Source organism: Thamnophis sirtalis, unplaced genomic scaffold (assembly GCF_051295495.1).
Source record: "Thamnophis sirtalis isolate CommonGarterSnake01/CBP01778 unplaced genomic scaffold, rThaSir2_p1.2 scaffold_2, whole genome shotgun sequence".
Classification (NCBI taxonomy): domain Eukaryota; kingdom Metazoa; phylum Chordata; class Lepidosauria; order Squamata; family Natricidae; genus Thamnophis; species Thamnophis sirtalis.
The window spans coordinates 1,718,535-1,733,656 of record NW_028261382.1 but is presented as its reverse complement, the minus strand read 5'-3'; the positions used below and the strand labels follow the sequence as shown (position 1 = coordinate 1,733,656).

The 15,122-nt window shown below is 47.4% G+C and overlaps 1 protein-coding gene across 1 annotated transcript in view; it reads left to right on the top strand.

The window, feature by feature from the left end:
- Positions 1–15,122, top strand: part of ENTREP2 (endosomal transmembrane epsin interactor 2) — a 74,865-nt gene that overhangs the window by 14,734 nt on the left and 45,009 nt on the right. Inside the window, exon 2 of the mRNA XM_087703976.1 lies at positions 10,717–10,773. Within this exon, the coding sequence (XP_087560102.1) occupies positions 10,717–10,773 (57 nt within the window). The remainder of the gene's footprint in view (positions 1–10,716; positions 10,774–15,122) is intronic.

Sequence of the window (15,122 nt, the reverse complement as noted above, 5' to 3'; positions counted from 1 at the left end):
GTCCATCACGTTGGCCCTGATGAAACGGTGCCTGACACAAGACGCTGAATATTTGGCCGGCAGCGGCTGTGCTTCAGCTACACCCCGCTGTCTTCCTTCAACCGCCTGCTCCACAGGGCTCCTTCCCGGGAAGTCTGGCTCTTCCTCCTGAAGTGCAACCAACTCAAGGATCACTTTGTTCCTTCTTCTTGCCTCAAATGCGTCTTTGATGTAATCTTGTATTTCCACCGTAAGCTCCGTCAAGGCTGCCAGTTTCCCTGCATGATCTGTGATGAGAATCCACGAGATGGAGGTACCATGAGAAGCCACCAAGGTCCTGTCAACTCAAAGGCGATGCGACCACCTTCAGGACTAAGAGAAAGACCTCCATTCCCTGAAATGTCAAGTCTCTTGGCCAACTTCCTTCTCTTCAAGGCGTTTCTTGGATGACGTCTTTCTGGATGGACATGGGTCTTTCAGTCCAGCCATAATGCTGGTCAAGATGTCCCAAAGGTGCTTTTTTTTTCCAAGAGGCAAACTGGACTTTCTGCCCTTTGAGGATAGTCTATATATCTATAGTCCTTGGGTGGCTGGTCGTCTCCCATCCACCTGCTGACCAGGCCAACCCTGCTTAGCTTCGTAAATGTCAGGGTTCCAAATAGCGTCCAAAATTTAAATCAGAGTCCGAGGCAAAGGATTCCTCAAAGTTCCAATTTATCAAGAGAGCCACGTTGGCACATTTGGGAAAACCAGAATCTGAAAGCTTCCCGGTTTTCTCCTCCCAGTTGAAAGTTCAAGATCTTGCCCCCCACACCCACAAGTCCATCCCATGGTCCAATCTCCCACTGCCATACTGGCAGCTTCCACCCATCCAGATCCAGTCAGGTGCAGAGGTGCAAAGACAAAGGATGACCTTGGCTTTCAAGAAAGAATGTTGTTATGGCTACATGGCATCTAACTCCATACAGTCCCATTTTCCCACCATAGAAAAGGCATAGCAGAATAACAGAAAGTGGGGCAGGCCAAAGACCCACAAGAAGAGGGGGCCGCAGGGCTGACAGTAAGGGGAGCCGGATGCTCTCGCCTGTTGCAAAATGAGCCCTGTGAACCTGCCAACGAATCCTATCTAATTCTCAGCTAGCTAAGAGGGGCTTCCTGCTTGTTTCTTAGCCCAATAATTGTGCGCGGCAAAGCCAGGTCTGAAAACTGCAGTCACTCAGGATAAAGAATGGGATGAGAGGGGGACAAGACAGATGGAGCTGTGATTGTGGCTCTTTGGATGAAGAAGGCTCCGCTTGAAAAAGTGATGCGTCTTTCCTGAAGTGACTCATGATTACAAAGAAAAATGAGTTTTTTTTAGTAAAAAGAGAAAAAGAGAGAGAGAAAAAAGCCGCTGTGTTCTCTCTCCCTGCCCTCCATGCAGGTCCTTTTAAAAGCATATTAATAATAAAGAGGAGTTTTTATTTCCTCTCTTGCTGGGCGCCTGTTCAAAACGCCATCCGTCTGCCTCGTCCTTCTCTCTCTCTCTCTCTCTCTCTCTCTCTCTCTCTCTCTCTCCAGTTCCCCCCCCCTTCCAGGCCTTGGCCTTCTTCTCTGGGCCCATTGCAAAGTGACAGGCTTCTCGTTCCGCTGCTCTTTAAAACCGGGTTATCGGTGCTTCAAAATAAAGTGGAGCTTTTTGGAGAGGATAGGAAGCTTTCCAGGTGAGGCTGGAAAGAGGAGTGTTTAGCTAGGAGGAGGAGGAAGGATGGATGGATGGGAATGAAGAAGGGAAATGGAAGAGAAAAGGAATAGGGAGGAGGAGAGGAAGGCAGAGAGGAAGGAAGGAAGGAGGAAGGAAAGGAAGGAGGAGAAGGAAAAGGAACAGGAGAAAGCAGGGAAGAAAGGGTATAGGTGATTCCTTCCTTTTTTCTCCTTTTTTCTTCCCTCTTCTCTTTTTTCCTCCGCCATCTCTACCTTCTCCTTCCTTCTCCTCCTCCTTTCTCCTTCCTCCTTTCTTTTTCCTTCTTCCTCCTTTTATTCTCTCCTCCTTTCTCCTTTTTCCTTCTTCCTCTTTTCTTTCTCCTTTCTTCTTCCTTCTTCCTTCTGCTTCTTCCTCCTTTCTCCTTCCTCCTTCCTCTTCCTTTCTTTCTCCTTCTTCCTCCTTCCTCCTTTCTTTTTCCTTCTTCCTTTCTCCTTCTTCCTTTTTTCTCACCCTCCTTTCTCCTCCTTCCTCCTTTCTTCCTCCTTCCTCCTTCTTCCTCCTTTCTTTTTCCTTCTTCCGCCTTTCTTCCTCCTTCCTCCTCCTCCTTTCCCCTTCTTCATCCTTTCTTTTTCCTTCTTCCTTTCTTTCTCATTCTTCCTCCTTCTTCCTCCTTTCTTTTTCCCTCCTTTCTCCTCCCTCCTCCTTTTTCCTTCTTCCTTCTCCTTCTTATCCTCCATCCTTCTCCTTCCCCCTCCCACTCCTTTCAACTTCCCAATCCAAAGTAGCACCCAGAGATTTCTGACCAGTTTCCTACTCTAGAATTAAGTAGATCCGAGGTACTTAATTTTCAGGTTCAAAGTCAGTTGGAGGCTGTGGACAGCTGTTTGCCATCAGGCCTTGTCACCCAAGTTCTACAGGAGGTTGCAAAAAAAAAAGTCTTGGATTTTCCACCAGGAATGCTGGAGCTGAAATCCTGAGGTTCCCCTCCCCCCAACTTTAGCCTCGGTGTACACGGAAGGTGCCTAGATGGGGAACCTGCTTTGAAACAAACCCGTTTCTTGATTTGATTGCTGACTTCTTAGCTGACCATCTTTGGAATGGCAAACAAACAAGAAGGCAGGGAGAATGAAAAATATCCAAATCTTAAGCACCACAGTCTGTGTTTCTTTCCCCCAGCTAACTTTTTTTGGACAAATATTTGCTGTGTTTTGAATACACGGCCTATTTGAAATATCATGGTTAATAAGCGTTCTTGTCAATTTTTCAAGCGTTCACCCACCACTTCGAGCCGCCTGACATTTTGACAAGGCGTTTAGGAAAAAACAAAGGGCTTCCCTTTGATGATTCAAGCTGCTAAGTCCACGATGGGAAGGCTCTTCGTGGGTTATTAGCAGAACTCCTGCAAATCTTGGCGATGATCTATTGCCAGTCTTGGTGATATTGGTGGAGACAGGAGAGAGAAGAGGGAAGGTAATTTTGCATTGCTGCATCCAGGCTTGGTCACCACAATATAAAAAAGATTCTGATACTCTAGGAAGAGTGCAGAGAAGAGCAACAAAGAGGATTAGGGGACTGGAGGCTAAAACATATGAAGAACGGTTGCAGGAACTGGGTATGTCTAGTTTAATGAAAAGAAGGACTAGGGGAGACATGATAGCAGTCTTCCAATATCTCAGGGGCTGCCCCAAAGAAGAGGGAGTCAAGCTATTCTCCAAGGCACCCGAGGGTAGAACAAGAAGCAACGGGTGGAAACTAATCAAGGAGAGACGCAACTTAGAACGGAGGAGACATTTCCTGACACAGCAATTAACAATTTGGAATGGCGTGGCTTCAGACATTCAGGCTGCTCCATCCCTGGAGGTTTTTAAGAAAAGATTCCGTTTGTCTGGAATGGTACGGGGCCTCCCGTTTGAGCAGAGGGCTGGACTAGAAGACCTTCAAGGTTCCTTCCAACTCCATTGTTCTGTAACAGTGACTGGAGGCATCAAAGTTCTCGGCATGAACCAGTCTTGCTTACGGCTGGACCTCGCTTCCAAAGCACAGTAGATTTTCGCACAGGAAGGAGGCACATCTGCAAAGATTCAGCCACACCTACTTTCTCTTCATCGGATCTCTTCTCTTAATGGCTCTCATGTACACTGAACATGTGGCCAGTGAGTCTGCCGATGTTTCCAATCTTCTCAACCCCTTTCCCTCTAGGTCAGGGATCTCCAAACTTGGCAAATTTTAAGACTTGTGGACCTCAACTCCCAGAATTCCCCAGCCAGCATAGCTGGCTGGGGAATTCTGGGAGTTGAAGTCCACGAGTCTTAAAGCCATCAAGTTTGAAGATCCCTGCTCTAAGTGATGGAAGATGCAGTCCAACCTTATTGGAAGGAAGGAGATCGGGGCTGTTGCGCTGAACAAAAAAGATCCATTTCCTGTGATTGAAGTGACATGAAGGCCCCAAACTCTTGGTGTGCATGATAGCTAAAGGTAAAAGGTTCCCCTTGCACATCGGTGCTAGTCGTTCCTGACTCTAGGGGGCGGTGCTCATCTCCGTTTCAAAGCCGAAGAGCCAGCGCTGTCCGAAGACGTCTCCGTGGTCATGTGGCCGGCATGACTCAACGCCCAAGGCACACGGAACGCTTTTCCCTTCCCACCAAAGGTGGTTCCTATTTTCCTACTTGCATTTTTTACCTGCTTTCGAACTGCTAGGTTGGCAGAAGTTGGGACAAGTCCCGGGAGCTCACTCCATTAAGCAGCGGTAGGGATTAGAACCGTCGAACTGCCAACCCTTCTGATTGACAAGCTCAGTGTCTTAGCCACTGAGCCACCACATCCCTGAGCCACCACATCCCTGACCCACCACGGGCATGATAGAAGCCTGCAAAATTCAGAATACCCATCTTTTTCACACGAATGAAAACAAGCTGGTTCTGTGCCTTAACAATGAGCTGGCCAAAATGCTGCTGCTTTTGAGAAACCATTGCAAGCAGCCAAAAATGATTTCCCACATATTTGCTTTCCTTTCTTTCTTCCTTTCTTTTTTTTGCTAGCCTTGATGAAGGTTAGAATTACTGTAAAAAGATGCAGCTTCAACCAGGAAGAATGAAGGTGAAATCCCCATCAATAGCAATAGCAATAGCAGTTAGACTTATATACCGCTTCCTAGGGCTTTCAGCCCTCTCTAAGCGGTTTACAGAGTCAGCATATTGCCCCCAACAACAATCCGGGTCCTCATTTTACCCACCTCGGAAGGATGGAAGGCTGAGTCAACCCTGAGCCAGTGAGATTTGAACAGCCGAACTGCAGAACTGCAGTCAGCTGAAGTAGCCTGCAGTGCCTTCATTTAACCACTGTGCCCCCTTGGCTCTTGCAGGGAATGGACCAGCCTGGTCAGCCGTTGGCTGTAAATGATATTTTTTTGCAAGGAAGCCTCAAAGCTCTCTTGAACGACATGACATTCTGCAATGTGATTCGTGTTTGGATCAATATAATAATCCCAAGGGATTAGATGCACCCCAAATGTCGATAATAATAATAATAAAAAGTCTGTATTATTATGTCTGAGGTTGGAGACAGCCGTGTCTTGGGCTTAAGGATGGGATTACCTTGGTTATGAAATAAGATCCGGAGCAGAAAAATATTGGCCCTTATTGATTTCTGCAGCCCCTTCGCCTCGCTCTCTCCGAGCAGATCCATCGAGTCAGAACACTGGAGCCAATCTTCAGCGGTCTTGAATCAAAACAGCAGCTGTGAATTTGCAGAGAAAGGCCTGCCCACTTTTTTGGAGGAAGAATTGTGTGCATAGTAGCACATTTTGGGATTTCTCCCGATGCCTAAGTTTGTGGCTAGAAAATTTGCTGTCTCCCCCGCATTCATTGCCCCACAAAACCCCTTAATTTTGTCTTGATTGCTTGGCTGATGAACCACAGATGCAGTCGATTTGGCTATGATGACAAATTGTGGCTTCACTGACACACCTCACTGTCTGGCACTTAACAACTGCCTTCTGTAGAAAATGCCTTCAGGGGGCCTTGACTTCGACCCCCCAGGAGACCTGGGACTTACCCTCAATTCTTCCACTTTTTTTTTTTTGCTTTTCCTTTTTTTTAAAATTCAGCTGAAGACGGTACAGAAATGGCTGCAGGCCCTCAAAAAGATGGGAGAGAATCACCAAGGGTGTTTCTTTTTTTTTTTTTGGTTGAGCTACTTAACGCCGAGCGAAAGGGAAGTTTTTAAAGTGGGTCTCTAGTTAAGTGGGGCCTCTGGAGTGTTTCGGCGTGGCCTGGATTTTTCAGAAACCGAACTTCAGACAAAAAAAACAACGAATGACGAAGTTTGAAGTTCTTGAAGATGGCAAGAGAATAGAAAGAGAAGCGCCTGGAATAATCTGCAAGCCGACTGCCATGATTGCTTTTTCGAAGAGAGGTTTTGCTTTCTTCTTTCTTTTCATTGTGGAAATGACAAAAGATTTTCCCTGTTTGTTGTGCGAGGTTTTGTATTTATTTATTTGCGTGCCAAATGTTTATGCCACCCACTCGTATATAGTCTGCGTTTGGCAAAAGAAATAAACTCAGGAAGAAGAGTTTTGAAGTGGACTCCAGAGACAGGGAAGAGAATGAGGAATCCGTTAAGGGAAGATTGGAGAAGAAGTTAAGCACAATTCTGACAAAGTGGTGTTGAAAGAAATGTCCTTCTGGGTTCGGCTCCAAGTGGGGAAAAAGACACTGGAGACATGGAGGCTGCTTGGAAAGATGGTTTATTGGTGGACAGGACCACGTGGCTTGAGCCCTGGACAGAAAAGGCGATCACAGGCTTCAATGTTGGTGGAGAAGAAGAGAAGGGCTGAGGGAGGGGCTTGCTAGGCTTTTTATACCCTGTTTAGTCCCACCTCTCTGTTTCCTGTTCCAGTTAGAATCGGCTTTCAGCCCTCTCTAAGCGGTTTACAGAGTCAGCATATTGCCCCCAACAACAATCCGGGTCCTCATTTCACCCACCTCGGAAGGATGGAAGGCTGAGTCAACCCTGAGCCGGTGAGATTTGAACAGCCGAACTGCAGAACTGCAGTCAGCTGAAGTAGCCTGCAGTGCTGCATTTAACCACTGCACCACCTCGGCTCAAGGAGTCTTCTTCTCCAGCACCAGAGTTCAAAGGCCTCCATTCCTTGGCGCTCAGCCTTCCTTATGGCCCAACCTTCCCAGCCATCCATTGCAACTGGGGAAATCACAGCCTTGACTAGACACACTTTTGCTGGGTGATGTCTTTCTGCTTTTTAGTAGGCTGTCTATAATTTGCCATAGCTTTCCTCCCCAGGAGAATAGCAATAGCAGTTAGACTTATATACCGCTTCATAGGGCTTTCAGCCCTCTCTAAGCAGTTTACAGAGTCAGCATATCGCCCCCCCCACAGTCTGGGTCCTCATTTCACCCACCTTGGAAGGATGGAAGGCTGAGTCAACCTTGAGCCGGTGAGATTTGAACTGCCGAACTGCAGATAGCAGTCAGCTGAAGTGGCTTGCAGTACTGCACCCTAACCACTGCGCCACCTCGGCAAAATTGTTTCCTGTCTCTGCGCAAGCTCAGCCGATTTGGGTTCATCACAGCCCGGAGGAGAAGCAGAGAAATCAAGTTGGCGTTAAGACACGATCCATGCTGCAGACGGTGAGCAGACTCTGGCCCCATGTGCGATGGGCTGGGGTATTTTCCCCCTGTCCTGCGTGTGGGGAGCGCCCAAGGACTTCCAGCCTCTGCATCTGTTTCCATGGCAATTAAGATGAGATTAGTCATCCCATCGGCAGTGGGTAAATGAGAAGAGATGGAAGGAAGCCTCAGCTGGGGTTGTTGTTGTTGTTGTTTTGCTAGGACACATGGAGATCAACACTCTTCTAAACCACGCGGGCCAACATCATTCCAATTTTTTGCACGGCGATTGCAACCCGCTGGGCTCCCGATTGTGACATGGGTTTTTGTCATTTTGCAATTCTTCAAACTGGGAAGCCTGTTCTAAAACTGAAAGCACGGGGGGCCTTTACAGAGGTAGAATTGGCAGAAATCCCCCTCCCCTAAAAAAAAAAGGACTCTTAAATAAAGAATCTGGGTTGACACAGTTCGACTTAGCATGGAGGTGTGGATGGATTCGTTGTGGTTTGTAACCAGTGGTTTATTCTGGAGTGCCTTGTCTGAACCTGCTTCTGTTGTGAACCATCCAGAGTGGCTTAGGATGGGCGGTTAATGAATGTGTGAGTTAATGAATGAATGTGTGAGTTAATGAATGAATGAATGCAAAATGGGGGCCTTTTTTCCCTTCCCCCAGCCCTGCCAAAACCTGCAGAGTGTTCCTGGGGGCCGGAGTAGGACAACACCTTTTTTTTTCCTTACTGAGTAGTTTGCAGACGCTCCCTTAACTCTGCAAGGCTGTCAAAACACTTCTCACCACCACTTCAGTGGGCGTGGCTTGGGGAGGAGAGTCATGTGACTGAGTGTGCGTGAGTGATCTCAAGTTGGGCACTCAGTCACACGCCCCCATCAAGCCACGCCCACCGAACCGGTAGTCCAAAAAAATAAATAAATTTAAAACCCATCCCTGATCTTCTGCAGTCCAAACCACCCTCCTTGGGTTTTTGATGCTCTGGCGTGCATACCTGCATGCACATTCCGGGCACTCAGTACCGAAAAGATTCGCCATCCCTGGCTCCCCTTGCAGCTCTCTTGAAGCCCAGGACTGAATTGCAGGGAGCCTTCTTAGCCACGATGGGTTCATCGTAATGATTTAAGGACCCCGTAGGGCCTCCTGCTTCAGCAGGGGTTGGATTAGAAGACCTCCAAGACCCCCTTCCAGCCCTCTTCCTCTGTGTTCTTGCCCTTCGCTCAATCTTAAGAGCCGAGGTGGCGCAGTGGTTAGGGTGCAGTACTGCAGGCCACTTCAGCTGACTGTTATCTGCAGTTCGGCGGTTCAAATCTCACCGGCTCAAGGTTGACTCAGCCTTCCATCCTTCCGAGGTGGGTAAAATGGGGACCCGGATTATTGGGGGCGATATGCTGACTCTGTAAACCGCTTAGAGAGGGCTGAAAGGCCTATGAAGAGGTATATAAGTCTAACTGCTATTGCTATTCTTTTACTTTAGATGTGTAAGAACTTTAAATTTAAAAAAAAGCTATTTTTGAAAGGAAATGTGCTCCCGCTCGATCACCGTTCACAGCTCCGCTTCGAAAGAAGTTTTGGCCATTTCCATCAGGCAGGAAAAAAGGCAATTTTGAAGCAAAAAAGCTTTTGCCCTGGGAAAAAAACGTTTTACTCTTGACTTCTTTTATATTTGGGTTGCAAGACCTTCGGCGCGAGTCGAGTCTCATCCTTCAGCTGCTGTCATCTTAAAAAACAGAGTCAAGCAGGGACCTTTGCCATGCCAAGGTTTTGGGGAACACCGCTGACAATTACAGTTGCGCCGTTCGGTGATCTTGATTAACCCCAGCTGCAGTGCGACCGAGATGCCTCCAGCTCTGCCTATTAATGTTTGACATCTGCGCGGGGATCAAAAACAGACGCACAAACACACATCGTTCGCCTTTTTCTTTTTTGGCTAATTTACACGTCGGCTCTCTACACTTTGAATTCATTTACTTTTGGAAATAAATTTGCATAATTACACCCGGATAACTTTTTCATTAAACTTGATGAGTGCATAATAGAATTAATGTTCTGTAAAAACAAATACTTGGTGCAGGGAAGTGTTTTGAGTTCGCTGCGAGGGGAGAAATACTCGATAGAAGGAAAAGAAGGGATGTGTTGATGATGGATTTGTTGAGGCGGCAATGAATTTTGCAGCGGTGGCAAAACGCTGCGCCATCTCAACGTGGCCCTGTAACCAATTCTTCCATTTTTGAAAAGTTAATATGCCAAAGGAACAATGGACAATTAGCTTCTTTTTTTTTTTTAAGACAAAAAAGTCTTCCCAAATCTTGTGCCTGCTTTGTGGGTTGGGATTGCAACCTCCAAAACCCTCAGCCAAGGATGGGCATCTCATGGTAGAGTGGTGGGCTTCATTGGGCAGTGGTGGGCTAGTGTGAAAAGAGACCGTTGCATGAGCTGAAGTAGGTCCAACTCAGTGGTACATCAGTGGAACAACTTACCTCCAGAAGTTGTGAATGCTCCAACACTGGAAGTTGTTAAGAAGATGTAGGATAACCATTTTGTCTGAAATGGTGTAGGCCAGTGTTTCTCAACCTTGGCAACTTGAAGATGTCCGGACTTCAACTCCCAGAATTCCCCAGCCAGCGTTTGCTGGCTGGGGAATTCTGGGAGTTGAAGTCCGGACATCTTCAAGTTGCCAAGGTTGAGAAACACTGGTCTAGGCTTTCCTGCCTAGGCAGAGGGGTTGGACTAGAAGACCTCCAAGGTCCCTTCCAACTCTGTTATTCCATTCTATTCTATTCTACTCTACTCTACTCTACTCTACTCTACTCTACTCTACTCTACTCTACTCTACTCATTGTCTTTTTATGTTCTTATGGAGTCTCAGAGGAGATAAAAAAATTTGGTGCGATTCTCCAGGGTGGAATACAATGTTCTTGAATGTATTTTTGATGGGGCCGTCGAGAATCTGTTGGGAAGTCCTCTCTTTCATGATATCATTCTTTCTCCAGAGGTCTGTGGCTTTCTCCAGAGATCTGTGGCTTCATGATATCATTCTTTCTCCAGAGATCTGTGGCTTCCCTCCCATTCAACTCCAAGGCAAAGAGATTAGGGAGGGGAGAATTGGGTTGTTTTTTTTCAAGATTGGGGAGATAGAAAGATTGACGTTGGAAAACAGCAGTGTTCCATCAGGTCTAGTGGGAAAGGCAATTCAAAAGCCCAACCGAAGGAAATTTGAAAGAACTTTTGAAATAACCTGAAAATAGACTTTAAAAAAAAAAGCCAGAAGCCTTTTTTTTGGGGGGGTGGGAGAAGAAAGTATATGAAAAATTGCCAGGCAGATTTTGACATAGTTAGACTCAAGTTGTCGCCGTCTTTTCTTGGTTTTGAAAAATCCCTAAGTCTGAACTCTTCTTTTCATCTTTCTGGTTTAATTTCAGGTGCTGCTGTCCGGGCTGATTGGAGTGGTCTCTTGGAAAAGGCCCCTGTCCCTTGTGGTGAGTAAGAGCTTACTCCTGTGGAGACCCCACAGCATTGGCGGGGGCAACAGACGGTGCTTTTGGGGTAGTCACGAAGAAAGGAATTCCATGAATCTTGTTTTGATTTGTGAAGTCTCTTGATTCTTGAATGCAGCGTCTTGAGTTAGCAATAGCAATAGCAGTTAGACTTATATACCGCTTCATAGGGCTTTCAGCCCTCTCTAAGCGGTTTACAGAGTCAGCATATCGCCCCCACAGTCTGGGTCCTCATTTCACCCACCTCGGAAGGATGGAAGGCTGAGTCAACCCTGAGCCGGTGAGATTAGAACCGCTGAACTGCAGATAACAGTCAGCTGAAGTGATCTGCAGTACTGCACCCTAACCACTGCGCCACCTCGGCTCTAGATAGATAGATAGATAGATAGATAGATAGATAGATAGATAGATAGATAGATAGATAGATAGATAGATAGATAGATAGATAGATAGATAGATAGATAGATAGATAGATAGGAGATATAGATAGATGGATGGATGGATGGATGGATGGATGGATGGATGGATGGATAGATAGATAGATAGATAGATAGATAGATAGATAGATAGATAGATAGATAGATAGATAGATAGATAGATAGATAGATGATAGATAGCAACAGCAATAGCAATAGCAGTTCGATTTATATACCGCTTCATAGGGCTTTCAGCCCTCTCTAAGCGGTTTACAGAGTCAGCATATTGCCCCCAACAACAATCCGGGTCCTCATTTCACCCACCTCGGAAGGATGGAAAGCTGAGTCAACCCTGAGCTGGTGAGATTAGAACAGCCGAACTGCAGATAACAGTCAGCTGAAGTGGCCTGCAGTACTGCACCCTAACCACTGCGCCACCTCGGCTGTTTTTTCCTTTCGTTTGACTTCCCACCTCTGCTGTCCCCTCTTATTCCCTCCTCAAAGGGCTAAGATCCAGGCAGCTCTTAGTCATATTCACACCCAGTTGGCCGGAGGTTTCGGAAACCATTTAGTAGCCCTGACTTAATCCAGAGCGGACAGGAACCTTCGTTGAATAATTAATCCCAGTTCTGCTTACTGAGCAGGCGAAGTATCTGGGTAGGTATTTGCTCAAAGCAGGAGCTGACTGGGATCGGCCGTGAATGAGCCCCTTGGCGGATCTGGGAAAGCCAAATCGGTAGATTGTTTTTTGACTTGTATTTTCCTTTCCAAAGGCATGGCTTGAAAACACCCAGAGCTATGCGCTCACCCTATTTATGAACCAGGTTTAGATCCTGCTAATTGCAAAGATGGTTGCATGTGGTCTAATTTTACCCCCGTAATCATCCCCCAGGGAAATGAAGAGCAGCCGAGGGCAATAATTGGCAGGTCTGCCCCCCCCCCCCCAGGAGTGGGAGGGATTAAAGCAGAGGTGAAATCCTCCCGGTGCGGATGATTCTCCCTGGTTCTGCCAACCGGTAGCATAAAATATGAGCCAAGGTGGCGCAGTGGTTAAATGCAGCACTGCAGGCTACTGCTAGATCAGCAGGTCAGCGGTTCAAATCTCACCGGCTCAGGGTTGACTCAGCCTTCCATCCTTCCGAGGTGGGTAAAATGAGGACCCAGATTGTTGGGGGCAATATGCTGACTCTCTGTAAACCGCTTAGAGAGGCCTGAAAGGCCTATGAAGCGGTATATAAGTCTACTGCTATTGCTATTGCTATTGCTATTGCTATAAAATAAAAGCTGCTGAAGGTAGCGTGACTCAGCTGGGAGCCGTGCAATTATCAGAACCTTTCCCCCCCCCACACTTTTTATAGCATTTTTTTTCCTGCCTGTTCGCCCGAACCGGAAGGAAAAAAAAATGCTTTTAAAAAGTGGGGGGAAGCTGGCCATGCCCATCCAGTCACATGACCCCGCCATCCTCCAGCTAGCCACACCCACAGAACTGGCGGGGGAAAAAAATAGATTTCACCCCTGGATTAAAGTTCTGGTTTAGCAGAACTTGACTTCACTGTTATAGGTCGCCGTTTTCAAGGAAGACCAAAGGGAGGGGATTTGACCAGTTCGGACTGGTTTGGGCGAACCGGCAGCTCCGACTATTGGCTGGGAGCGAACCAGTTCACTCTGATTTTCAGCTGGGTCCGCTTACCTGCCCCTGTGCTATACTCACCTGTTGTGGCCCAGCCATTGGAGCTGCCACCAGACTCCGATAGCGAGGGGCCTTCTGAGTCTGGAGGATGTGGAGGACCCTGGACAAGACGACTGGGTGACTTTGGGCCAGTCACCAGGAGACAGTGAGTTCTAGTCCTGCTTTAGGCATGAAAGGCAGCCGAGTCACTTTGGGCCAATCACCAGGAGACTGGGAGTTCCAGTCCTGTTTAGCCATGAAAGCCGACTGAGTGACTGAGCCAATCACCAGGAGACTGGGAGTTCTAGTGCCACCTTAGCAATGAAAATCCCCTGGCTCCCTCTCAGCCATAAACCCACCTCACAGGGCTGTTGTAGTGGGGAAAATAAAAGGAGGAACGTGGCTATGTTGGCCACCTAGAGTTATTCGTAAAAAGAACGAAGGCGGGATACAAATAAATCAGAGCAAAAGATTTGACCACTTTTAAGGGGCGAAGAAGCAAAATCCTTCCTCCATCCCTGCCCACTTAGCCTTCTTGAGGCTTCAAGCATGACAACGGAAGCCCCTCTTAGCAATAAATGCATGGGAGGGGTGGGGGGGGGTTTGCTGTGAAACGGTGCTTTCTGCTGATGACACCCGCAACTCCATTTTCGTATTAATCTTGCATGCCGCATGTTTTATTCATCTCAAAGCCATCAGTACCATTTTGAAAGAGCAGCTCATTTTCTGCCTGGGCTTTGGCCCCCATTGCTTGGTGGAAGGAAATAGACGCACAGCAGCAGGCAATTAGTGGAGCGTTAAGGAGCATCTTCTCCCCCCCCCCCCTTTAATCAGCCTGGACAGCATTTTTCACACTCGGCGGAGAGTAGCCGCGCGCCGCGATACTTAGGTTCTCGCTCACTCATCTTTTAAGTGCAGACGGAGGGGAGAAAGAGCAATTTCTCCGTAGGGGGGAAGAGCGGGCAGAGATGGGAGGGACGGAGTTAAGCAAGTCGTCAGCCTGGAGTCCTTAACATCGCCACAAATGATGCAAGCCCCTCCCTTCTCTTGGACTCCGTTGAGGCTTCTTGTATCGGGTGCCAGTTTAGGATTGAATCTGAGTTGGCTGGAGTCTTGTGTATGATCCTGAGCAATAAACCCAACTGCAGTCTAACATCTGTCCCCGATTCTTTGTACCCGACAGTGTGATCACCATGAACTCTGATGTAAATCTACAGGCTTTGTGCAATGGGCTAAGGCGGGGGGCTCCAACTTTGGCAACTTTAAGACTTGTGGACTTCAACACTGGGAGCTGAAGTCCCACAACCTTGGCAACTTAGGCTAAGGCAGGGATCCACAACCTTGGCAACTTTAAGACCTGTGGACTTCAACTCCCGGTGTTGAAGTCCACGGTTCCACCACAAAACCGCGGTAGACTAAAGCGCGCTCGACGAAAGCGCGTATGTGACATCATCACAGCGTGACGAAAACAGCACGCTGTGAGCGGTAAACTTAAAATTAACGCGTAAATCTAAACCTAACCCCCCCAAACCTAACCCTAAACCTAACCCTAAGCCTAACCCTTAACCTAACCCTAAACCTAACCCTAAACCTAACCCTTAACCTAACCCTAAGCCTAACCCTAAGCCTAACCCTTAACCTAACCCTAAACCTAACCCTAAACCTAACCCTTAACCTAACCCTAAACCTAACCCTAACGCTTAACGTAACCCTAACCCTAACCCTAACCCTAACCCTTACCTTTACGTGAATCGGCTTGCTTTAATTTTATTTTAATTTTAATTTAATTTATTTTTAATTTTATTTCTCGCCCTGCTGATGACGTCACGTACGCGCTTTGATCGGGCGCGCTTTAGTGGACCCCGGTTTTGACGGGTCACGGAAGTCCACCACCTTGGCAACCTGGTTTAGTTCTGGGAGTTGAAGTCCTCCAGGCTTAAAGCTGCCAAGGATGGAGACCCCCTTCCTTAGGCAGTCCATAGATAAAGGCACGAGTGATTGCTTCCTGCAGCCTTTCTTCCCTGCAGGGAATCCTCTCAACCCCGCGACATATCTGCTGTTAGCTGTGAGCAGATCTCTTTTCTAGATTTCTTCCTGGGGTGTCTTTATGAGGCCTCCCTGCCCCATCAATTGAGTTTATAGCCACGGGCTTCAGGAGAATGCCAGCCATTGCTTTCCTAGGTGGATTGAATGTCACCAACGGAGTGTGTCTGTTTTGACATTGGAAGCTTCCGGTCATCAGCAGG